The sequence below is a fragment of the Saimiri boliviensis genome, chromosome 4, assembly GCF_048565385.1.
Source record: "Saimiri boliviensis isolate mSaiBol1 chromosome 4, mSaiBol1.pri, whole genome shotgun sequence".
Classification (NCBI taxonomy): domain Eukaryota; kingdom Metazoa; phylum Chordata; class Mammalia; order Primates; family Cebidae; genus Saimiri; species Saimiri boliviensis.
In genome coordinates this window covers 3,621,741-3,647,703 of record NC_133452.1, presented here as the reverse complement: position 1 = coordinate 3,647,703, position 25,963 = coordinate 3,621,741, and the positions used below count along the sequence as shown (strand labels likewise).

Here is a 25,963-nt window from a genome sequence, read left to right as displayed (position 1 = left end):
TCCCGGCTCCTTCCTCGGGGCGCGTCCGTCACCGCGGCCACATCAGCTTCTCAACGGCCGGAGCCCGGCCTCGGACACTTCTCGGCCTACGGCCCCGCACGGTGGCGCCCCCCGAAAGCCCGGCCTTGCGTGCCCTCACTCTCCGGGGCAGGGCTGGGTCCGGGGAGCTGATGTGCCAAGGCGAGGGGCGCCGGGCGGCCCAGGCGGCAGGACGGAGGCCTCGAGAGCGCGTCGGCTCCGGCTGCACGGAGCTTCCGGGGCCCGGGGGCGTCCTGCCGGCGGAGGGCCGCGGCCCCAGCTCGGCCAGCGCGGGGCCCACCCCACGCCCTCCTCGGCCCCCGGCTCTTCCTGGGGCCGTGCCGCCCCTGCACCCGGGCCCGGGCGCCCTTCCGGGGAGCCTCGGAGGCGGTGGGCGAGCGGGGTCCCTCAGCCCGGTGCGGGGGCCTCCGAACGTGATTTCTGGGTGACGGCCGGCAGGGCCTTCCGCCCTCGCGGCCTCTCGGGAGTCCCCGACGCCCGCGGGGCCGCAGTTGGGCCTCGGGGCCTCCTTCCCCGCGGTCCGCGCGGCTCCAGGCTGGTGTGCTTTAATTCCGTCAATCCTGCGACTCCCGCGACCCCGTGAGGCGGTGGGACGCGGCCGCGGCCGGCGGAGTCCGCGCTCCAGGCGCGAGGGCGCTCCCTCCTCGGCACCCGCCCGCTTCAAAGCTCGCGCCTCAGGCGACTGCGGCCAATGGGCTTCGCAGCTGAGGTTCCGCCCCGCGCCCGAGCCGACGCCCCGCCCCCACGCCGCGACGCCCCGCCCCTTTCGTGCCCGCCCCCGCCCTGCAGCCCCGCCCCCAGCGCCCACCCTGAGTTTCGGCACTGGATGGTCCGCTGCTCCCCAAGGCCGGGTGCCCCGCGTCAACCCCGAGGTCTCCACGCCCCGCCTCCCGACGCCAGTGGGCGGGGCTCGCGCGCTGGGCGTCGGGGCGGGGCCTCGGTCGTGTGGGGCGGGGCCTCGGTCGCGTCGGCCGTGTAGCCGGCGCGCGGAGCGGACCTGCGGCAGCCGTCGGCCGTTAGCGCGTCTTGGGCGGTTGTCTTGGAGAAGTAAGATGGCGGCGACGGCGGCCGCAGTGGTGGCCGAGGAGGACACGGAGCTGCGGGACCTGCTGGTGCAGACGCTGGAGAACAGCGGGGTACTGAACCGCATCAAGGTGAGGGCGGAGGCCGGGGCCGGGCCTGGCGGGGCCGCAGGGCCTGCGTGGACAGCGGGCGTCATAACGGTCGCGGGGACGAGGCCGGCTCCTCGGCGAGGGGCCGGGGCCGGTGGGCGCTGGGGGCGCGCCCCGGCGGGGCCTGCGTTCCGCCTGCCCCGCGGAGGGCGCGGCTCGTTAGCTCGTGTGGTCCCGGAGCGCGGCGCGGGCTGGAGGCGCCGGGCCGGTCCCCTGCAGCGTCGCGCGGGCGCGGGGCGGGGGGCCGCGGGGGCGAGCCGCGGCGTGGGCGGGGAGCGGGCCCCGGCGTCTCTGCCTCGGGCTCGGGCGTGATCCGCGGAGGGAAAGCAGCGCGTGCAGCCGGAGCGTGGGGGTTGCAGAGCTCGCGTGGCTGAGCACGGTTCGGAGCGCGTTTCTCACCTCTGCACCTGCCGGCCCAGCTCGTTGGCTTGCTGGTGTTTGTTGTGGGCTAAATGTAAGCGTGTGAAAATCGTCTTGAAATGATCGTTTCTTGTTTCTTAACTGTTTTTTCAAGGCGGAACTCCGAGCAGCCGTGTTTTTAGCACTAGAGGAGCAAGAAAAAGTAGAGGTATGAAGTTTCCAGGTTCTAACATGGCTGTATTCGTTAGTCCTGAATTTCTCATTCATTGTATTACTATTGAGAGAAAGCCAAAATTAATCTTTTTTCGTGTAGCTTTTGAATTTGGGGGTAAGCTTAAGGTAGTCCAGTAACTCCGATACCAATGCTAGATCTGAAACAAAAGGTCTTAGGAGTTTCTTGAAGAAATGGTTCCATTGCCAATGTTAAGTGCAGGTTCACTCAGAACCTTTAATTAGCTAATATACGTTATTAATCCCTATGAGATGGGGGTATATAGTATGCGACTTTTCCCCAGATTATCTGACCGCTTAGTTATTTTGACAATAAAAAGGACAGTGATTATTTTAAAACTTCAACCACGCCTCTGAACTTTGTAATTCAGAGTAATTCAGAGTAATTTAACTTTTTCCAACTCCCACCAACTATCCTGAGTAAGTATTATGGAATTTGTCAACAGGAATGGAACTAACATCAAAGTCTTAAACTCTTGCTCTATGACAAATTAGTTTCCTTTTCTCTCACTTCTTTAGACCTGTATACCTAATCTTTAATTTCATCAAACTCTTGAGTTCTTTGCCGTTTCCATGTCTGTGCAAGCATCTTGGTCTTCTCTTGATAACATTTTGCTCTGGACCTCTGATTACCTTGCCTTGCAGTCAGTCATACTTGGTCTGGAAGAAATCTCAATGGTCATTTAACCCAGCAAACTAACTCTCTTCCCAGTTTGCACGTGTGTGCTGCTGGAGAAAACTCACTCAACCATGTGCTAGGTCCTGAGCAGGCAGCAGTTCTATTTTTCACCCTGGCTGGGCAGTAGCCCCCTACATCACCCCTGCTTCCTTCTCTCTGAAAGCATGATCTTGTTACTGCCTCCACAGGGAAAATCAAAGCCTTCAGATCCTAACTTTATGTCCTCCTATTCCCCAATCTATTGCTCACCTGTGAAAAAGCTTATCTGTGTCTGTATTGATCTGTACCTCCTTCCTGCTTTAGAAGAATAGGCTTTGTCTTGTCCAGGGCTGAGGGCCCCACAGGATCGTCAGGTGAGCCTTATGCTGTGCTGAGGTGCAGGATCCGAGAAATAAAGAGACAGGACACAGAAGTACAAAGAAAACGCAGCTGGGCTCAGGGGGCCGTGCCACCTATAAGCGGAGTCAGGCGAGGCCCCGAATGTCCAGAAGCATGGGTATTTATTGTGTATAGGTTAGGGGGCAGGGCAGTGAGTGAAATCATCTTTAAGGATAGTGATAGGGTTGTGAGCAATAAAACGTGGGGTCCCTATTAGGTCACCTAGGCCAGGAGATGGATAGTGCGTAGCAAGGGGCCCGTTCCCATGGGCCATGTGCAGTAAGGGGTCCAGCCCCATTAGGTCACCCAGGCTTGAAGGTGGGCTGTGCGCAATGAAGAGGGTGCAGTGTGCAATACTTCTATCTATGGGCAGACTGCTTCTAAGAAGATTTCTAGGAGGATGATTTAAGTCACATAACAGTGACAGCTGTCAAGGTTACCGCCACCTTCTGGCAGCTTCCAATAGCTTCTATGGGAAGATGCTTTTCAAACAGCACAGTAGCAAGAGCTGATAAAGTTCACAGTAACCAAGGTGGACTGCCGTTCTGAGGGCAGCCTTCCACAAGAACTGGAGCAAGGTCCTAAAACTCCTTTATCAGGAGGAGTGGCTCTTGCCCCAAGCCTGCCTTACAGCGGGTATCTTTACGATACTGAACGCTGCCGCCTGGGCCATGGAGTCTTGTCCTGGTGTAACTGTTCTTCCCTTAAACCATGCTCTGCACTGTGTCTGCTCTAGGCATTCCTCCGACTATAAGCTGCTTATCCCTTAATTCATGCTCTGTACTGTGTCCACTCTAGGCATTCCTCCAATTATGAACTAAGATATAATTTTAGGTATATATGTAGGGAAATATTCTTTAGGCACTCATACTATCAACTATTATATCATTATATATAGAGGATTATATAAAGGGATTCTTCAAGTCCTATTTCTATAAACTAAATATGATTATGTAAAGGAAATAGCTGAGTAGTAACACTATAAAGTGAGATATTCCTCAAGCCCTAACTGTGTCAGGGTTCTGCTTAGCACTCATTCCTCGGTGCCTATATGAGGGGTTACCCACAGCTCACTGCAGTCTCAACTCCCTGGGCTGGATTTTTCCACCTCAGCCTCTGGAGTAGCTGGGACTACAGGTGTGCACAGCCATGTTTGAAAAGAATGTGCATGCTTATTCCATTTCTTAGGTTCTGCGCTCCCCTTAATCCCTTAAAATCTTAAATCTACCTCTACCACCCTAAGTAATTTCTTTTGCTACAAAAGAGTATATTTTAGTTCTTACCTATCTTAGTTGGTCATTGTGGCGTTTGACATTCTTTTTTTTGATACAAAGTCTCTTGCCCTGTCACCCAGACTGATGTGCAGTGGCACGATCATGGCTCACTGTAACCGTAACTTTGTGCCTTAGCCTTCTGAGTAACTGGAACTACAGGCATGTTCCACAACTCCCAGCTAGTTTTTGTTTTTAAAAAAACATGTTGTAGAGACGGGTTCTCTCCGTATTACCCAGGCTGGTCTCAAACTCCGGAGCTCAAGCATTCCTCCCACGAGAGCCTCCGAAAGTGCTAGGATTATGGGTGTAAGCCACCATTGCTAGGCCTATAATTGACATTCTTGATTCCTCCTTCCTTGAAAATCTCCTTGACATTTGAGATCTTTTTCTATTCTGTTTTTTTTTTTTTCCTTTTGACCACTCCTTGGTTTCTTGCATGATCTTTTTCCTGTACACCTGACTGAGACTTATCCCACAGATGTCATTCTGTACTCTCACAGGCTGACCTTATTCATCTAGAAACTCCAGTCCTGTATCTTTCATGCATTTCTCTCCTGAGTTTCAGACCTGTATGTTAAACTGCCCACTATATTGCCCTTAATGGGACCATCATTTATCTGGTAAGCAGTCTAAGCATTTCTTAGGCCTTGCTCTTCTTTCCACCTGCTCAGTTATCATCTGGCTCTGTCAGGTTTGTATCTGAAGTGTCCCTGAGGGAGTGCTCTGCTGCCTGCTTTGTGCTTGTTTTTTTCTTTTCCAGATTGCTCTATCCCCTTCCTGCTCAGTAGTCCCCCTTTACGCGTTATCCCTCGCTGTCTCCCCAGAGTCCTTTTTCCACATCGCTCCTAGATTGGCTTTTTATAGTACACATCTGATCTTGTCCCTCCATTTTCTTTAAATATTTCAGTTGACTCAGTATTTTAGAATTCCCTGAACCACCCTACCAAGTACCTTGATGATCTCTCCTTTCCTTGTCTTTTAACAACTTTATTGAGGTATAATTGACCTACAGTGAATTTCAAGTGTTTAATAAACTTCAAGTGTACAATTTGATTTTTTAATAATTTATGCATCTGTGAAATGATCACCACAATCAAGGTAGTGGACATATCCATGACCTTCAAAAGTTTTCCTTGTGCCCCTTTTATAACCCTCTTCCCCACCCCAAACCTTTTTAAGAATTATATAAATGGAATCATGGAGTATGTACTCTTTTTTTTTTTTTTTTGGTCTAGTTTCTTTAACATAGTGCATTTGGAATTCTTTCATATTGTAGTATGTATTAATAAATCATTAATATGTTGTATGGATATAAGAGTTTAGCCATTACCTGTTGATAGACATTTAGGCTGTTTCCAGTTTTTGAGTATTATAAATAAGGCCTCTGTGATTTCTCTTGAGAAAATAATGTAGGGGTGAAGTGACTAGGTCACATGCTGGGAATGTTTGTGACTTTTTAAAAACACTACCAAATTGCTTTCCAAACTGGTCATGCCATTTTGCATTCCCGTTAGCAGTGTCTATATGAGGCTGTCACTGTAGTAGTAATTAATGTGGTCTTTAGGAAGCTTATCATGTGCTACCTACCCTAGCCTGTTCTCAGCAACAGCCACAGACTTGATGGCTAGAAGTGTTTTCTCCATACTTCTTCAAATAAATGTATAATTACAAAAATAAGTCGGTCTATGGACCACATAAGATCATCTCACATTTCATGGATAAACTGGGAATTTCAAGTGTATAATTAAATTCCTGTTCATAGTAAGCTATAAATGGCAGGTATCTGAGATGACAGAATATCAAACTTCATATATTTGAAATAATAAACAGCTGTTTGCATTTAATTTTACTTCACACAAGTATTTGAAAATATCTAGCTTCAGCCAGGTGCAGTGGCTCAGCCTGTAATCCCAGCACTTTGGGAGGCCGGGGCAGGTGGATCAGGAGGTCAAGAGATCAAGACCATCCTGGCCAACATGGTGAAAACCTGTCTGTACTTAAAACACAAGAATTAGGTGGGCATGGTGGCTGTAGTCGTAGCTACTCAAGAGGCTGAGGCAGGAGAATCATTTGAACCCGGGAGGTGGAGGTTGTAGTGAGCCAAGATTGCGCCACAGCACTCCAGCCTGGCCACAGAACAAGACTCCATCTTAAAAAGAAAAAAGAAAAAATATCTAGCTTCAAAAGCCATTTAATAAACAGTTTATAAAACATTTAAAAAGTAAAAATAAATACAAATCTTCATATATAGTTTTGCTATGTTAACTTTGAGAAATTACCAAATAGCACAAAATAAGTCCTGTTGTAATCAACTGTTGTAGAATGGATTTTGTAAAACCATAATTTTATGGATGAAAGCTTTAAGTTGATATTTTGTAGTTGTTTTTAGGGTAAACACGTGACACTTAAAATTTTTTTTTTTTTTTAACAGAACAAAACTCCTTTAGTCAATGAGAGCCTGAAAAAGTTTTTAAATACCAAAGACGGTAAGAAATTCAGCTTATTCTTGTTTATCTGTCTCTGAGTTTTTGAATCTTGATACCATTTGGGAGAAATCAGGAATTTCAGGGTTTTTTTTTTTTTTTTTTAGTCTGCAATTCTTATAGGTCCTCATTTTAAAATAGTATTTCGTTGTACAACAATCATGTTGCTATTACATATTTTTGGTCTTGGGATGTTGGTTAAAGCTAATTTTAGTATAGAAAGCCAATATTAACTATTAAAAAGTGAAACACTGAAATCTAGGAGATGATAGTCTTGCAGTTAATTACAGACTGATGATCCCAGTGAAAAAATTGGGAGATTAAGATTTGCATTACTTGATCATATTATTCAAAGAAGAAATTTGTAACTTAAAAAATTTAGAAACCTTTTTTTCATTAATTTAGTGTATCTTATTCATTTCATAATGTTAATTTAAAAAATTAGTTTTTAAAGGTTTGCTTACCTACCTTTTTCTTGATCTTTATAGGTCGTTTAGTGGCTAGTCTTGTTGCAGAATTTCTTCAGTTTTTTAACCTTGACTTTACCTTGGCTGTTTTTCAACCTGAAACTAGCACAGTAAGAGTAATGATTTTTACATCTATCTTTTGAAACCTTCTTTGATACAAATGAGTTAATATTAAGCTGAAAGTTAATAAAATTTGACAACTGATAGTGTTTTACATTTAGATTATTTTTGGTAGTTGATTGTCTGTTTTTCTTAAAAGCTGTATGAACTTTCGGATAGCTGGCACCAGTGTTGCTGCTTTGTGTAACTTGAAAGTTTGCTAATAAATATGTTACTGTAGAGTTAATTTTTATATGATGTTAGATTATACCTGGTGATGGAAACTTTGAAGCAGAGGCTCTGTAAAGGAAATCGGCATAATTTATTTAAATGGACATTTCATTCATTAGTAAGACAGTTTCTCTGACTTTAGAGATGTCTTTAAACTCTGAAAATGTTTTCTTTACTTTTTGAAAATAACTTCTGCTATTTTTTGTGCACTTGTATCTTACTTCTTTTCTAGCTGCAAGGTCTTGAAGGTCGAGAAAATTTAGCCCGAGATTTAGGTATAATTGAAGCAGAAGGTACTGTGGGTGGACCTTTATTATTAGAAGTGATCAGACGCTGTCAACAGAAAGAAAGAGGGCCAACCACCGGGGAAGTAAGTGTAATCCTGTGTTACCTTTTTCTGTTTTAATTATTGGCTGCTTAGTTTAGCCATGCATATTAGCGTATATATAGTAAATTAAGTTTTCATACTAGAAGATACTCTTTAAAAAGAAAATGAAATGCATTCAGATTGTATCAATGCAAATTTTAATGAAAATTAGAAATGTGCTAACTCTGATTCTGTGGCATATCTGTTCTGATTTATGATCCTCAGGAGGGTTGGGTCATGAGCCAAACTGTCTGGAACAAATCCCAACTCCTCATTGCTTTGCTTGATCCTCCATTTATTCCATACTGCATGAAGTGGGCTCTGCCAGGCCCTACCTTGGTGTTCTGTGGCTTCTCTGCATAAGCTAACAGAAGTACTCAACTTAGAAACAGCTCAGACTTAACACTTTTTTTTTAAATTTTTCTTCTTTTTTTTTTTTTTTTTTAAGACGGGGTTTCACCATGTTGATCGGGCTGGTCTTGAACTCCCTACCTCAGGTGATCCGCCCACCTTGGCCTCCAGAGTGCTTGGATTACAGGCATGAGCCACTGCGCCCGGCCCAGACTTACACTTTTTTGATTAGTAGTACTTTTCGTGCTCTTAACCTTTTTTAAAGAACTTGTGCTAATGAGATTAATGATCTAATTTTTATTTTCATATATCAATTTTACGTTAAGATACTGTTTTATAAACATAGATAATATCTGTACCTGTTCCAGATATTTGATTAAATGTGTACTTTTAGTCAGAAATTTATAGGTAAGAATATGGAGGGCTGTATAGGTTTCCTACTTAATTATCTTTGGTGAGTCTCGGAGGATATTTTCTGTTAGAATCTTTGAAAATTGATAAAGCTTGCCTGAGTACTAATTATATGTAAGGCATGATAAATAGACTTTATGGGTACTGTAAAGTAAAATATAAGAAAAGAAACATCTGTGTCCCTGAAGAGCACAAAGCTATTTAAGATAAAATGTACTCAAATAAGGAAATTAACATTTAAGTAACAGTTTAAGATTATGGAGGAATTGTCATGTAACACATTATTTCCAAACATATTATGCATAATTAGTTTAGAGGAGGAAGTGATTGTTGTATGCCAAAATTCTGTTAGAGTCAGTTTTAAAGTGAGAGTTGGACGTCAGTTGTGGGGACGAGGATGGGGAAGGGTGTTCTGAGAAGGTGCCAGCCAAGTGTGGAAGCAGGAGAGCATAGCCAGATCCCAGGCTGGCTGGGAGTGAGGTAGCCTGCCCAGAGCACAAGTTATCACTTCAGCTTGTGCATTCTAATTTCATTCATTCCTTTATCACTATTCAGTAAGCTTTTTATCGTGTGCTTATTTGATAGATACTGTGCTGAGTACTAGGCAATCAAAAACAAACTAAAGAACCGTAGTGACCTTGGGCCAGCAGTCTGTAGGTGGCGGTGACCTCTCTATGTTGGCGACCTCTCTATGTGGGCTCTCCTCTCTCTGCTTCTGTGGCCTGAAGAACTCTCTTCTCTTTTTAGCTGTCCTTTCATTGTCTTTTCTATTTGGTAGTTGTGCTTTGGCTCACCTCATTGCAGTGGTGTTTATGCACATTTTTCTGTCTAGATTGATCTTTCTTCCTTAACATACAGCTAGCATGGACTCTGGAACCAGGTTACTTAGGTGAAACCTCAGCTCTGCTACATTCTAGCTGTGTGAGCCTGTGGTCACTCAGCCTCCATGTGCCCTGGTTTCTTATCTGCCACATGGAGGCTACGGGGCTGGAGGGGGTATAAGGAAGCAAGATATGTGAAGCTTTGAGCACAGTGCTTGGCACAGACTCTGTGTGCCACTGTAGCTGGCGTCAGTGGATTCAATTAACTGCAAATTGAAAATATTCAGATAGGCTGGGCATAGTGGCTCACGCCTGTAATCCCAGTACTTTGGGAGGCTGAGGCAGGTGGATCATGAGGTCAAGAGATCGAGAGTATCCTGGCCAACATGGAGAAATCCTGTCTCTACTAAAAATATAAAAATCAACTGGGTGTGGTGGTGCACACCTGTAGTCCCAGCTACTTGGGAGGCTGAGGCAAGAGAATCGCTTGAACCTGGAAGGTGGAGGTTGCAGTGAGCTGAGATTGCACAACTGTACTCCAGCCTGGCAACAGAGTGAGACTTGGTCTCAAAAAAAAAAAAAGTGTTTGGGTAAAATACAACAAAAGAATACAAATACAGTATAAAACTATTTACATAGCATTTACATTATATTAGATATAAGTTATTTAGAGATAATTTGAAGTACATAAATTATATGCAAGTGTACCATTTCACATAAGGGACTTGAGCATCCTTGGATTTTGGTATTCACATGGGAGTCCTATAGCTACTCCCCTGTGGATACTGAGGAAAGACTGTGTTAGTATTACTGTTTCTTGTTATTGTATGGATGACTCCTTAAGTTTAGTCTGCCTAAGTCCAGCTCAGTCCTTTATCCTAGCTCCAGACTAGATTTTCCAGCTCTTCACAAAACATACCTCCCAGAATAAACCAATAGTACATTCAAATCTTGTGTAGAAAAAACCATACTTCATTCTCTTTACCTTTAAAAAAGTAAAAACATAAAGACTAAAGCAAATCCCACCTTACTCCCCCCGGATAACCCTCTTCCAGCTCTTCTTGCTTACATCTCTTGTTTTGATTGATTCTATTCTTGTGACTCCTTGGTTTCATCCCCATGAGTCGCTTCTTCAGATGTGCTCTAGATTCAGTTGTTCTGTCAGGAAAGATTGCCGTTCCACCCTGCACCCAGTAGCTTTGGTAACAGGCTGTGGAAGAAAGAGTAATTGCTGGAGGGCTTTCTGTTCTCTGTTGGATAGGATGTGTGCCTCAAAATGAGACCCAGTAGCAGCTTTCCTGTGTAGTGGGTGTGATGTAAAAATGGAAAGAGAATCACTGTTCTTCAGTACTCCATTCTGACTTGTGGATTTGAGGCCTCTCCTGAAGTTTGCCCTGACTTTTTCATAGCTGTGATTCTGTCACATAGACCCAGGCTAAGAATTCTGTATCCTCAAAAGGTAATTGTTTTACTCTCTCAGGTTGCTGAACCACTAAGTTGAGCATTTATTCTCCATTTTTTGCTAGTTTCCCCTTTCTAATATCTGGGTATTTAATTTTAATAGTTTGTGTATATGTATGTAAACAAATAGATAAAATAATATTTAAAATAGAGACCTCAGAGATGTATGTTTTGGCTCTTCATTATTAGTGTTTTCTATTACTTTGGAAGGAAACCTGTCGTTTATGATGAAATAAAAAATTAGAGCTTTTATTGACTTTTGACTTTGACTGTAAAAAACTAGCTACAGGTTAAGCTCACTGAACTAAATCACTGATGCTTTTTACCAAAACTGCATTTTAACCATCTCAAGAATAAGGTTGTGGGCCCCACTTGCTTTAATAAGACTCTGAATGGGTTTGACTGGCTGCTCCCCGGCTGTGGGTGACTAAACCCCTTGCTTGTTTTCTGAGCCCCTCAGTGGATCATTTTCATCTCCTTCAGCACCTCTGCCATGCAGGTCCTTCTGTCTGTCTAGGATCATTTCCTTCTTAAGGTTCTCATGCTTTCAGTCTGTCATTCACTGCTGCAGAATTCTTGTTAAACTTCAGCCCTTCCTCTGTTCCTTTCTTCTGCACAATTGTAGAGACTGTGCAGTGGCAACTCAGGAGTCCCAGATTCTTCAGGCCTTCTGAAATGTTCCGTTTGATGTGGCCTTAACCCGTCTTTCTAGCCTTAGGCTTTTTTTTTTTTTTTTTTTTTTTTTTTAATATGGAGCCTTGTACTTAAACCAGATTAAACTTTGGACTTACTCCTTGAAAGTGGCTTGTGCTTTTTTGCCTTCTCTCTCTCTCTTTTTTTTTTTAAATGCTATTCTTCACCTGGAATTAGACCTGTTTTGTCTTCCTTAGCTGTGGAATTTTGTCATTCATGTTGTCTTCTTAGCTGCAACTCTTGTTCTTCCTCTCTCTTTACTGGAGACTGCACGTAATTTAGTGCCTCATTGTGTCAAGTTGTAGTAATGATCGGCATGTGTCTCTGCCCTATTACTAGATCATAAATATATTGAGGACAAGAGCTTTATTTTCTTATCTCCTACACAGTCTAAGGCAGGCGTCCCCAAACTTTTTACACAGGGGGCCAGTTCACTGTCCCTCAGACTGTTGGAGGGCTGCCACATACTGTGCTCCTCTCACTGACCACCAATGAAAGAGGTGCCCCTTCCTGAAGTGCGGCTGGGGGCCGGATAAATGGCCTCAGGGGGCTGCATGCGGCCCGCGGGCCGTGGTTTGGGGACGCCTGGTCTAAGGCCTAGTGATTTTTAACGTACCGTTCACAGTCAATGGGAAGCCTTTGAAGATTCAAACAGGAGTACCTGTTTGGAAGATTTGTGAAGGTTAGATGGGTGAAATATGGAGGAGTTAGCAGATTAGAAGGAAGTAAAACCCTAAGAAGGCAAATCTAGACAAGAATGTAGCAGTAATAATAGAAATAAGTGGACATACAGTCTGGGCATGGTGTCTCACGCCTGTAAGCTCGGCACTTTGGGAGGCCGAGGCAGGCAGATCACTTGAGGCCAGGAGTTTGAGACCAGCCTGGCCAACATGGCAAAACCCTGTCTCTATTAGAAATACAAGAATTAAGGTCTGGCACAGTGGCTCATGCTGGTAATCCCAGCACTTTGGGAGGCTGAGGTGGATCGATCACCTGAGGTCAGGAGTTTGAGACCAGCCTGGCCAACTGATGAAACCCCAGCTCTACTAAAAATACAAAAAAATTGGCCGGGTGTGGTGGCTCACACCTGTAATCCCAGCACTTTGGGAAGCCGAGGTGTCCAGATCACAAGGTCAGGAGTTCAGGACCAGCCTGACAACCCTGCTTCTACTAAAAAATGCAAAAATTAGCAAGGTGTGGTGGGGCGTGCCTGTAGACCCAGGTGCTCAGGAGGCTGAGGCAGGAGAATCACTTGAACCCGGGAGGCAAAGGTTGTGGTGAGCTGAGATTGCACAGCTGCACTCCAGCCTGGGGCAATGGAGTGAGACTCTATTTCAAAAAAATGAAACTAAACAAGAAATTAACTGGGCATGGTGGTGGGCTGAGGTGAGAGAATCACCTGAACCCACGAGTTGGAGGTTGCAGTGAGCTGAGATCTCTCCATTGTACTCCAGCCTGGGCAACAAGAGCAAGACTCTATATCTGAAAACAAACAAACAAACAAACAGAAATTAGTTGGGTGTGGTGGTATATTCCTGTAATCTCAGCTACTTGGAAGGCTGAGGTGGGAGGATCACTTAAACCTGGGAGTCAGAGGTTGCAGTGAGCCGAGATCACAGCACTGCACTCCAGCCTGAGTGACAGAGTGAGATCCTGTTTCAAAGAAATGGACAGATAAAGATGACCTTTTAAGAATCAACAAGACTTGGCCGGGCGTGGTGGCTCACGCCTGTAATCCAAGCACTTTGGAGGCCAAGGCGAGCAGATCACCTGAGGTCGGGAGTTCAAGACCAGCCTGACTAACATGGTGAAACCCCGTCTTAAAAAAAAAAAAAGAATCAACAAGACTTAGTAAATTAATATTTTGGCATGTGGCAGGGGTTATAGAAGGCAATATGAGAAAAGAAAAGCTCTCAAAGGCGAGTTTAAGGATTTTAGCATAGAAGATACTGTCACCACCAGATACAGTGGGACTGCAGAGGGAGAACCGAAGTTATGAAGAGCAGCACGTTTTCATACTTAAAAAGGTATAGTTGTTAAAGGAGTTTTGTAACAGCCAATCTTTAATATGTACACGGTGTCATAGAGCTTGTGCTGCTAGTGGATGAATTATAGGAAGTGATTTTCGTCCAAGAAACATTTTTAAAACTTCCTCTTTTGAGTTTACCACAGTGATCAGAACCTTGTGGGGACAGGGCATTGGGCAGCAGACGCAGATAACTCCTGTGGATGCTGGGCTAGAACAGGTGCTTTCAAAAATGGGAAAAAAATGTGTGGAAGTAGAAAACTGGAAAAGTGACTAGTATTTGAAAGGGGGTAAAGTATTTTTAATGAAAGTTGTTATTTGGTGTTTTTTCTTGAGATAAAATGAAGTAGGGAAGCAAATTCAAGGAGGGCAAAAAGTAGATCTTAGAGAAATACAGGATAATATTTGTCTGGAGAGAAGGGAGAAGGGGAGTGAGGAGGTAAATGTTGGCATGTTAGGTTGGGAACAGATTTCAGTGCAGACAGCAGCCTATTCAGTGTGAATGAATGAAATATTTTGCAGGTAATTAGAATCTAGGGATATGTAGAAGGTTTTTGAGGGGGTAAAATTAGAGGAAAATCTAAAAAGGATGGTTACATTAGTAAGGAAAAAATAAAATACCAACATTGTATAGTGTTTTTAAATGCTAAAATGCTATTGGAGTGTAATTGGTATATTTGTGTTTTATTTTTAAATGTATTTTAATTTTAAACTAAAATATTTTAGGGTGCTCTAGATCTGTCTGATGTGCATTCTCCACCAAAGTCACCAGAAGGAAAAACAGGTGCACAGACAACACCAAGTAAGGTGAGTTAGCTACAGACAGAGTCATGCCCGGACTCAACTCCAGAGGGCTTTGCTTTTCTCTCTCTAGTCTTTCTTGTTACAAGTTATGTTGTTTTATAACATATAGGCTCTTTAGTTTCCCATTAAGTATACATTAAAAAAACATGCTGCTTTGTTGGTAATAGTTGGACATTTGTATCATAGAAAGGAATGTGCTGTTGAGTAACAGAATCATAGAATATTTGGATTCATTTGGTACTTTGGACATTTTTTTCTCCTATTGACAAGGAGATTTACTTTTGATTTATAAATTCCTAGCTTAAGAATATTAAACTAGGAATATAATATGTATTGTAGGATATATTGATTATTTTAGACTTCTGGATGGGTGATCAGATTTATAATTGTAAATCATGATGGCTTTTAATATACCTGGGCTGTTTTGATAGAATTTCTAAGAAAATATATGTACTCTGGTTACATTTGTGTGTGTATGCATGTGTGTGTCTTTGTTGTGTTTATGAATTGTTAAAGGTAAGACTTGATTTCAGAGATGAAGCATAATGGAAAAAAATGAGCTGTACACTTTGAATTTAAGATTAAGGATATGTAGGAATGGAGAGAAAGACGATTGTCAGGAAGTTTGTTTTCTCAGGTGACTGGTTAGAGTATGGCATCAATTGTTAGTCCCAGATGGTCTTATCAAAGGATAGGTTTGGGTCTCTCTTAGTCTGTTCAGGCTGCCATAACAAAGTCCCATAGATTGGGCAGCTTACAAACAACACATTTTTTCCTCAGTTCTGGAGTCCGAAAGTCCAAGATCATGGCATCACTGTGGTCAGGTTCTGGTGAGGTCCCTCTTACAGGTTGTAGAGAGCTATGTCCTCACATGGTAGGAAGAGGGTGAGAGAGCTCTCGGGTCCGAGCCCCAGTCCCATTCACAGAGGCTTCACCCTCACGATCTGCTGACCCTTCAAAGCCTCCGTCTTCTAATACCATCACACTGAGGATTAGGATTTCAACATAGGACCCCGGGGGACACAAACCTGCAGTCTGTGACTGGTCAGGTTTGTAATCTTTGACTGTCCCTTTGATTTTTGTCCTATAGGAATAGAGTGATGCTTTGGAGTCCATTCCAAAAGTTGATGTCCTGTGTGGGTTCATGGTGGTGGATTGACTCTCAGATATAGTTGTATCTTTTTAAATAGATGAACTTCCAGAACATAGTGATTGTACTACAAGATTTCTTTCTGTTTTCAGTGGGTAGGCACAGAACATTGCTGAACAATTGCTGTTATTTATTTCTTGTTCTTGGATGTTGTTGCTCCTTTTTGTTTAAGTTTGGAAAACTAAAGGAATTTTATACTTTATTTCTAACCAAGGAAACAACTATTGTATTGTTTATCTTTGCTTCTTCTGAGAAATCTAGTTGGTGTAGGGAAGGCCTTTTTTTAAAAATATTTTTTTCCTTAATACTCATAGGAGGCTATAACCCCAATGACAGAATAAGGCCATGAGTAAGTTTTTAAAATTTCTTTAAATTAATTGCAGATAAAATAGCCTATGTAAGAAAGCTTTACTTTTCATGAAAATATCTGGCTTTAGAAAAATTAAAATTAATGAATATTCCAAAATACTTATCAGTACCTATAGCATTTCACTATTTGGAAACTCTTTTTAGCAAATTATTGTTTTTAAAGCAAATTAGCAATCTTACCTTCTACATATAAGGTATGTCTTCAGGATAAAATATTTAAGTCCATTTTACATACTCTTATTCTCTCTACATACATTTAAGCTATCAGAATTATAATGATAATCTCAATGTTTTAAGTCAGTCAGGAAATGATACTGTGAGTTTTTCCAGAGAAGTGGGGACTGTCCCGAGGCTGTTTTAGAGAACAGCATTTGTCCTAACAGCTGTCTGCTTCTCCTGCCGCCATCCCGTTATTCCAGTTTAGTCCCCATTTCTCAGCTGGCCTCATAAACCCGCTTCAGAAATACCCTAGATAGATCTTGTTTAGGGTTGCATTTGTTCTAAGATAAACCCTTATTTTGGCCACTTAAAATGCAATTTCTCTAGTCCTAAAGGACCTGGATTTGGGATCCAGTACTTTCCCTACTCTCTTCCTGCTGGCTACCTTCTAGTGGCACCTGGCAATGCTAGGAACTCTCTAAGAGTAGGGTCCACCCAACCTTTAGGAATCAGCTTTGTGTGCTCCTGAGAAGGGTCAGATGAGGTCAGGACAAGTCTTCAAGGAAGTTGCCTAGGAACTCAAGGAGGCTGATTTAGAATGCTGCTAACTGGTAGCATGAATGAGATGATTTTCCATGCAGTAGAAGCTGAGCAGGTGAAGGCTACAGTATCTGTGTTTGACCTAGTAACTATTGGAAACAGTAGTTAAACATGGGGTAGACCACTTTAGGAGCACAGTTAAGAAAGGACCAAAGAAATTAGGCCTCACAGAACCTGTTAACTAGATGTCCCACTTCTAAGACATTTTTCCGTAGACATCTTTCTTTAATAATGAGTTAGTTTATTTTTAAAGATTTCTATTTTGTGGTAAAATGTCATTTTGTTCTCATGCTCAGATACCAAGGTATAAAGGACAAGGTAAGAAGAAGACAAGCGGGCAGAAGGCTGGTGACAAGGTAACATGCATGAGGGCAGAGGACAAAAGCAGCCTGTGGGCAGCAGGCCTCGACTCTGGGGCCTCCTGGAGCACTGGGCTCCGGTCAGGTTGGGTTCTCAGTTTTCTTATGAAATGTCACTGGAGGCCAGGCATGGTAGCTCACGCCTGTAATCCCAGCACTTTGGGAGGCCGAGGCGGGCGGATCCCTTGAGGTCAGGAATTCTAGACCAGCCTGGCCAGCATGGTGAAACCCTGCCTCTACTAAAATACAAAAATTAGCTGGCCGTGGTGGCACGCGCCTGTAATCCCAGCTACTCGGGAGGCCGAGGCAGGAAAATTGCTTTAACCCAGGAGGCAGAGGTTGCAGTGAGCTGAAATTGTGCCATTGCATTCCAGCCTAGGTGACAGACTGAGACTCTGTCTCAAAAAAAACAGAAAGTAATGATGGCATGAAACAAAAAGTAAATTTCACTGTCAGTTTTTATCCAGGTGAAAATTATACTGTTGAATCTTAAAACCATGCTCTCAGTTTTATTTCATAATTAACTCATGCTCTCAGTTTTAGCTGAAATTTGAAAATTCCTGTTTTGGCAATTAAAAAAGAGTTGAAAATACCTATTTTTCTTTTGAATGGATGACTACATATTATTAACATGATCTATATCTGAGGAAAATAGAACGTCAGACTACTTTTTGGATAAGTTCCCATTGATAAATTAAAAATTAAGCTTACTTTGTCCAGGACATTTTTGCGTTCTGTCATTTTTCAGACAATTACACATGGATGAACCTTTACTCAGGGCCCTTGCTCACAGTGGGCTGCTGGGGGCCAGTGCTGCATACTGTCAAGGCCTTGGCTGCTTTTTCTTCCTCCGCTAAAGATCACAAACATTTACTAATCTGATAGATTAGCTGCTTATGAAATTTCAATATTAGAAGCTTTAGAAACATTATCAGTACAGTTTTTACATCTACTTAGGATAAAATATTTGTCAGTTCTGTGAAATTTATTAGTCCTAAGTTGAACCTTGGTTATGCATAGATTTTTTTTCACTTGGTTGAAAATCTTTAAAATTAAAGCTTTTTCAAAATTCAACCTGATGTGTTAGCTGGCTTTAGTTCTAGTAGTTTCGAAGATAAATTCTTGTTTTTTTTTTTTTGTTGTTGTTGTTCATACTGTTCTTTATGCGTTATTAAAGAAGATGCTTTAAAATAATGATTTAGTAAGTTTTGTTTTTAACATTTACATAGTGAAAGTCATTGTATGTTAATGCTTTGAGCAACACATTTAACACAGTTCTCACTTAAGGAGTTTACATTTAATTGAAGAGATGAGACATACCTTAAGTAAGATAATTAAGAATATAAAACTTCTTAATAGATTTTAAAAATTAGTTTCTTGGACTTTTCTAAAAATTTAAAGCATATTTTATAGTATTAAGCTTTTATAATCTTATTGCTGTTGTGTGTTTTAAACAACTTAAACATTTTCAAGAAGTTTATGCATATAACCAAGCAAACTAAGAGATGTGGTTTTCACTTTGTGTGATGTGATATAACTGTGGCGGGCCCAGACTTTAGGTTTCTCTGTACTTTGGGCAGAGCATAGTGTACTCCTTGATTTGACTGGGGATTGAAGAACCTAGATGGGCCCATATTCCAGAATTTAGTCTGTGATTTGGGCCTCTTCTATTTCATTGTTGTGTTCCTAAGCCCAAGTTGCTTCCTCAATTACATGGAAAGGTTTTTCCCGGTACATTTTTGAACTTGTTTCTGAATTGCCTTGTGAGAAGTCTGTATTGTACCCTGTGTGGCCTATTGCCAGCCTTCCTTATATGGGTAAGCCCTTAGCTCTTTGTTTCTCTGCCTTTCTGCTTTGCCTTGTGCATATATTAAGTTCCCAGCAGCCTTAACATTCTAAACATCTTCATCATCCAGATGCTATGTTGCATGTGGTGGTTGAGGTTGTACACAGCAAGACTCCAGAGGGAGCCATCCACATGGTAGGTGAGTGGCATCTCCTAAGGTGTGTAAAGCCGTTGTGGGAGCCCGCCTGTCCTGCAGACGTGCACTGGGGCGTGCGATACAGGAAGGCCCAGGGTACTGCTGGTCCTGGAGCTCTGGAGCACTGATCAGAAGTGTTGCATGTGGTCCGGTTGCTTTTGAATGCAGGAGGGGAAAAGTACTAGTGGCTCATTCAGAGACCTTGGCACTTTGTACAGGGAAGCTATATTCATATTATGAATAAACTTAAAATCATTCATGTATATAGTTAGAATTGATTTGTAAGGTTTTTGAACTGATGTAACTTGGGCAAAACTGAAGTTCTTATTTTTGTTGTTGCTGAGAGACAATAAAGATAAAGATTAAAGATAAAAGATTTGATGTAGAAGAAGTATAAATTTGAAATGGGAGAGCATTTTAAAATTGAATTAATAATTTTGAAATACATGTTAACACTTGCTGACTTCCAAAGTATTATATGTGATAATTTATTTCATTGCATACCATTTTGTTGTACCAAACATTCTAATTGTTTGAAAAAAAAATGTAATAGAATTATAATATATTTTGGTTAGGCCCTACAAGCTTAGCTTTTTACCATTTAGTTGGAAAGGTTGAGTAAGATAGTAGATTCTTTTTTTGTTTTTTAATATTTAGAATTAGGTGTTCTTTATCATTACGTTAAATGTAATATGAAAGATCATCCTTTCTCCTTACAAATAGTATTCAGGTGTCTTTTTCTTTTTAGAGACAAAGTCTCGCTCTGTCGCCTAGGCTGGAGTGCAGTGGTGCGATCATGGCTCACCACAGTCTTGTCCTCCTGGGGTCAAGTGTCCACCTCAGCCTCTTGAGTAGCAAGGACAATAGGTGCATGCTACCACATATACCTAATTTTTAAAAAAAATTTTTTGTAGAGGTGGGGTCTTGGTATGTTGCCCCTTCTGATCCCCAACTGCTGGGCTCAAGTGATCCTCCTGCCCCAGCATCCTGAAGTGCTAGAATTACAGGTATGAGCCACCATGCCTAGCCCAGTTTTCAGGTGTTTTAAAACTAATATGCATTGAGATACTTTTTCACATTGCATGTGAGTTTTGGGGCATATGTTTTTTTTATCTTTGGCAGTCACCTCAGGATTTTCCAAACCAGGCATTAACATTCCCTGTCACACTCCCACACCGACCTGAATGGATACATGGTTGCATGAATGTTTTAGCACTTAGCCCTTCCGTTTGTGCCTGCTCAGCTCCGTGATCCTAGCCATTCGGGATTCTCGCCTTAACATCTTGACATCACTTGTTTGCTGAACTCCATGAGCTGCTGATTGGGTAGGGTGGGAAGGCTCAGGTTGTAGAAAGTAGAAAATCTATTTACAGGGTCCTCTTTCAGTCTTACTCGTAAAGCTGGAAGATGAAGTTTCTATTGTGATCTCTAGGAATTACAGATTGCTTATAGGTGGAAGGGATAGAGTTTCTCTAGAAACAGTTGAGTTTTTAGAAAGGTTTTTCTTGTGGTTCTGGAATTCTAGAGTATTTACTTTTCCTGGTGAGCAAATTAAACTTTCAAAATATATGTCTGTTAGAACTGTAATAAAATTACTTCTCTAAATAATTCATTAGTCATGGATCAGAAACTGTCTTTGCCAGGGAAGGTGGGGGCAGAGGCATGGGTGGGGAAAACAATTCAATACAGTCAGTCCTCATATCGGCAGGTTTCGTAAACATTGGTTTTACAACTGCAGATTCAATCATCTGCAGATGGAAAATGGTTAAAAAATAATACAGATTTCAAAATATGGTATACAACTGTTTACATAGCATTACATTGTATTAGGTATTACAGGTAATCTAGAGATGATTTAAAGCATATGGGAGGATGTGTGTAGGCTACATGCAAATACTACAGCATTTTATATCAGGGACTTGAGCATCCTCAGACTTTGGTGTCTGCAGGGGTCCTGGGTACTGAGGGGCAACTATATTTCATGAATTTTTTGAATACTTTTGCAAAACCATAGTATTTCTTTGATGTCGATTTTTCTCCTACTGTGAACGGTTTGGGAAAAGTTCCTTTTTTTTCAGGTTCTTAACACTGGTGATAAAATAAAGTTTTTTGCTGTGAAACTTTTCTAGTGCTAATGTTTTGTTAATCTATACATGATTGGCTTCTTGAGTATACGAGTGTACTATTGGATAATTAAATATATACTAAAGCTTTCTTGTAGCTGTACTATAATTTACCATAGAGCTTATTATTAGTCTTGAGCCCCAGCCGAGAGAGCTTAATGACCGTTGTAGTGCTGTGCAATAGGACCTTCACTTTTATGAAAAGGCAAAACTTGTTTTAGTTCTTTGTTATAAATAACTCGATTCGTTTCCTAGGGCTGGTGTAATGTAAGTACCAACATACTTAAAACAACACATGTATTGTCACAGTTCTAGAGGCTTAAAAATGTGAAATCAAGGTGCCAGCAGGACTGTGGCTCCTTTTCTGGCTTCTGGTGGCTGCTGGAAATCCCAGATCCTGTTTGGCTTGTAGATGGATTACCCAGTCTTTGCCTCCATCTTCACATGAGCTTCTCCCTGTGTTTCTCTGTGTCTCTTCCCCCAACAATGATAGCTGTCATTGGGTTAGCACCCTGGCCCATCCTACTTCTGAATGGGCTAGGCTTAACTAAGTATGTCTGCACTGATACTGTTTCCAAATAAGGTCATACTCTGAAGTGCTGGGAATTAGGGACTTCAGCATATTTCATTTGTGGGATACAATTTGACCCATAACAATTTCTGTGCTTGTCCAGAGAATGAATTCTAAGGCATTGCCGTGGGGGTGTATGTGTGTGTGTGTGTGTGTATTTTTTTTTTTGAGATTGGGTCTTGCTCTGTTGCCAGGCTGGAGTGCAGTGGCGTGATCTTGGTTCACTGCAACCTCTGCTCCCAGGTTCAGGGGATTTTCCTGTCTCAGCCTCCTGAATAGCTGAGATTACAGGCATGCGCCACCATACCCAGCTAATTTTTGTATTTTTAGTAGAGATGGGGTTTCACTATGTTGGCCGGGATGGTCTCAATCTCCTGACCTCATAATCCACTCACCTCGGCCTCCCAAAGTGCTGGTATTACAGGCATGAGCCACCCCGCCTACCCGGTGTATATATTTTTTATTTATTTGGAGATGGAGTCTCGCTCTGTCTCCAGGCTGGAGTGCAATGGCATGATTTCGGCTCACTGCAGCCTCCGCCTCCTGGGTTCAAGCGATTCTCCTGCCTCAGCCTCCCGAGTAGCTGGGACTACAGGTGTGCACCACCATGCCCAGCTAATTCTTTTTGTATTTTTAGTAGAGATGGGGTTTTATCATGTTGGCCAGGATGGTCTTGATTTCTTGACTTCGTAATCTGCCCACCTCAGCCTCCCAAAGTGCTGGGATTACAGGCATGAGCTACCGCACCCAGCCTTTTATTTTTTAAATCATACTTTTTAGTTTTAAACAATATTTAACCTTACTTATTTACCTTCATTTTGAATCTTAACTTCAACTTAGCCAAATCCAAGTGATACAAAATCCAGGTAACTGAAGTTTATATACGTAACATAAGTTCATCTGAAGCCATGATAAGGGTTTTTAAAGCAGATTCCTGGGTGTACACACATATACAGATGGTCCCCAATGTTACAACAGTTTGATTATGCTTTTTTGACTTTATGATGGTACAAAAGGGATCTACATTCGGTAGATACTATACTTTGAATTTTGATATTTTCTTAGGATAGTAATCTGTGGTACCATTCTCTAGCGGGGCCAGGCACTGACCTCAAGCCACAGCTCCCAGGCAGCCACATGGTCACAAGGCACTCTGATACCAGCGGCCTGAGTAGCCAGCATTTTTTGGATATTGTGTTTCTGCACTTCATCATGTATACAAAGTGCCCATTTTCAACTTTGTCATATTTTCACTTGATGGTGGGTTTACCAGGTGAAGTGCTGTTGTGAGCTGAGCATCTGTATACATGCATTCATCTGCGTGTATACATGGAGGAACTATTGAAACTGCTCTAAAAGCTTTCAGTACTTTTGCTTTAATCTGCAGAATGTTTTGATGACAGATGTTTCTCCTCCTAGTATAGATTTTTTTAATAGTGAAGTTTATTTGGAGTTAAGTTTAGTGAATTCATTAATAACCTAGTTGGGTCATGGTCTTTTGGCAAAAATGAGCCATAGTTATAAAGTCGTAACATGTTCCTGTGTGGTTTAGAAGTTGATTTTGAGAGCAGTTCTAAAGCAGATGGTTTCATAATTTATTTTTGCTCCATGGATTAAGAGAACTATATTTTTAAAACAAAATAATTGTTATGCTTACAAGTATGTGATGTGTAACATAATAATGCCCTTCTTCATAAAACTTGTCTTCCTAAAACTCGTCTTTCTGCATAGGAGTATTGGTGAAACCTGTCAAAAAACAATCATGGATACATATTAGTTGCTCAGATTTAAGTTATGTTGGCCATGTGAATTCTTGGGAAAGGAAAACTTTATTAGAATAATGGTTGTTTCTCATAACGTTGCTTTACATTTATGTTTTTCAGTTTTCTTTCATGACAGTTACCTTGTGGCACTTTCTTGTGAATGTTTAGAATCTGGAGAAAATCTGTCATGACCACAGCCTCTGTAATTGTAAATGTGTTTAAATATCACATCAGAGTATTTATTTCCAAATGCATATTCTTTTAAAAATATATAAATCAGCCGGGCGCGGTGGCTCACGCCTGTAATCCCAGCACTTTGGGAGGCTGAGGCGGGTGGATCACGAGGTCAAGAGATCGAGACCATCCTGGTAATCCTGGTGAAACCCCGTCTCTACTAAAAATACAAAAAGTTAGCTGGGCATGGTGGCGCATGCCTGTAATCCCAGCTACTCAGGAGGCTGAGGCAGGAGAATTGCTTGAACCCAGGAGGCGGAGGTTGCGGTGAGCCGAGATCGCGCCATTGCACTCCAGCCTGGGTAACAAAAGCGAAACTCCATCTCAAAAAAAAAAAAAAAAGAAAAATATATAAATCCATTATTAAAACATTTAAAAATCAGAAATTACAACTGGTGTTAATCTAATTAAGAAATACAAAAGTACATAATACTTTTCTATATTTGATAATACCAGGAAAATGGCGACAAAGTTGTTAGGAAATTTTTAAGTTTCTGCCTCTTAGAAAATATGCTCTCTGAAATTAGAACTTGGTATTTATTTTTTCGGACATCTCTTTGTAATCATTAATTTATATTAATAACATGGAATGTATAGCTCTGTAGAAGGCAATAAAATTTGAATTGCATATATCTTGCCTACTGTCAACTAGCCAAGGCTTCTACTTGGTATAAAAATGTAAACAAACATATAAGGCATGCATAATGCATTCTATGTTGTTTTTTGTTTTTTTTTTTTTTTTGAGATGGAGTCTCGCACTGTCACCCAGGCTGTAGTGCAATGGCACGATCTCGGCTCACTGCAACCTCTGCCTCCAGGTTCAAGTGATTCTCCTGCCTCAGCCTCCCAAGTAGCTGGGATTACAGGCACCTGCCACCATACGCAGCTAATTTTTTGTGTTTTAAGTAGAGATCGGGTTTCACTATGTTGGCCAGGCTGGTCTCAAACTTCTGATTTTGTGATCTGCCCTCCTCAGCCTCCCAAAGTGCTGGGATTACAGGTGTGGGCCACCTCGTTCTGCCTGTACACATATTAAAAGTGAAACCATCCTTTAAGAACATCTTGTTCGGTAATGTCTAACCCAGACTTTGGTCACCATGCTTCAGTAGTTACTATTCTTTGCCATCATCCCTACTTTAACTCCTAGATATAATTTGATCTGAAGAATACGAATCTAGTTCAATTCTTGAGGAAACTCATGCCTAGGAAATTAATTTACTTAAGATTATACAGGTTAGGCATGGTGGCTTAAGTCTGTAATCTCAGCACTTTGGGAGGCCAAGGTGGGTGGATTGCTTGAGGTCAGGAGTTCGAGAGCCTGGCCGACATAGTGAAACTCCATTTCTACTAAACATACAAAAGTTAGCTGGGCATGGTGGCATGTGCCTATAATCCCAGCTACTTGGGAGGCTGAGGCAGGAGAATCACTTGAACCCAGGAGGCAGGAGTTGTCATGAGCCGAGATTGTACCACTGTACTCCAGCCTGGGCGACAGAGCGAGACTCCATCTAAAAAAAAAAAAAAAAAAAAAATTATACAACTGGGTTTGGTTTGTGCCTGTAATCCTAGCTACTTAGGAGACTGAGGCAGGAGGATTGCTTGAGCCAGGGAGTTTCAAGACCAGCCTCAGTGACATATTGAGACCCTGTTTCTTTAAAAAAAAAAAAAAAGAAAAAAAAAAGAAAAGTGCAATTAATAATTTTGAACTACATTCCAGATTCCTTGTTTGAGTTGAGTGCTTTTTCTGGTACTCCATAGGTATTTTACACAGTATTGCTCTCTAGTATGAAGGCTTAATTTTGGGAATTTGCCATTTTAACCCATAAGGCCCACAAATTAATTATAATTTAGCCTAATAGCATAAGTAGTGAGTTTACCTCTGGAATCAGGCTTTGACTTTGATATTGACCTTACCACTTAACTACCTGGAGACTTTGACAAGTGACATAAATGTCTGTCTCTGTGTCTCCTTATTTATATCCACAGAGCTAAAGCTACCTCCAGATCATAAGGTCATTTTGAAGATTAAATGAGATAAAGTGAAGCATTTGAATGTTCTTGATGTTAGCTGCTTTTATTATTACTAGCATTATTTTTTGTTTTCATTATTATTATTAATATATACCTAAGGGCAGAAAGAAATCTGACCAAGAATGGAATAAAAGTGGGCCGTGAAGGTTAGGACTAACTGAAAAGAAAATAAAAGTGTGATATTTTGTGCTAACATCACTCTATATACAAGGGCATGGATAAGGATGATTCAGAATTTTTTATAACATTGGTGTTAAAATACATAGAAAACTACA

The 25,963-nt window shown here is 41.8% G+C and overlaps 1 protein-coding gene across 2 annotated transcripts in view; it reads left to right on the top strand.

The window, feature by feature from the left end:
- Window positions 1-994: 994 nt before the first annotated feature.
- CEP43 (centrosomal protein 43) overlaps window positions 995-25,963 on the top strand; it is a 42,919-nt gene continuing 17,950 nt past the window's right edge. Inside the window, exons 1-7 of one of the 2 annotated variants that reach the window (XM_039467726.2) lie at window positions 995-1,193; window positions 1,726-1,779; window positions 6,565-6,619; window positions 7,105-7,193; window positions 7,646-7,783; window positions 14,270-14,350; window positions 16,922-16,981. In XM_039467726.2, coding sequence (XP_039323660.1) covers window positions 1,092-1,193; window positions 1,726-1,779; window positions 6,565-6,619; window positions 7,105-7,193; window positions 7,646-7,783; window positions 14,270-14,350; window positions 16,922-16,981 — 579 coding nt within the window. In that variant the 5' untranslated portion in view covers window positions 995-1,091. The remainder of the gene's footprint in view (window positions 1,194-1,725; window positions 1,780-6,564; window positions 6,620-7,104; window positions 7,194-7,645; window positions 7,784-14,269; window positions 14,351-16,921; window positions 16,982-25,963) is intronic. The other variant, XM_039467728.2, reaches the window with a different exon arrangement.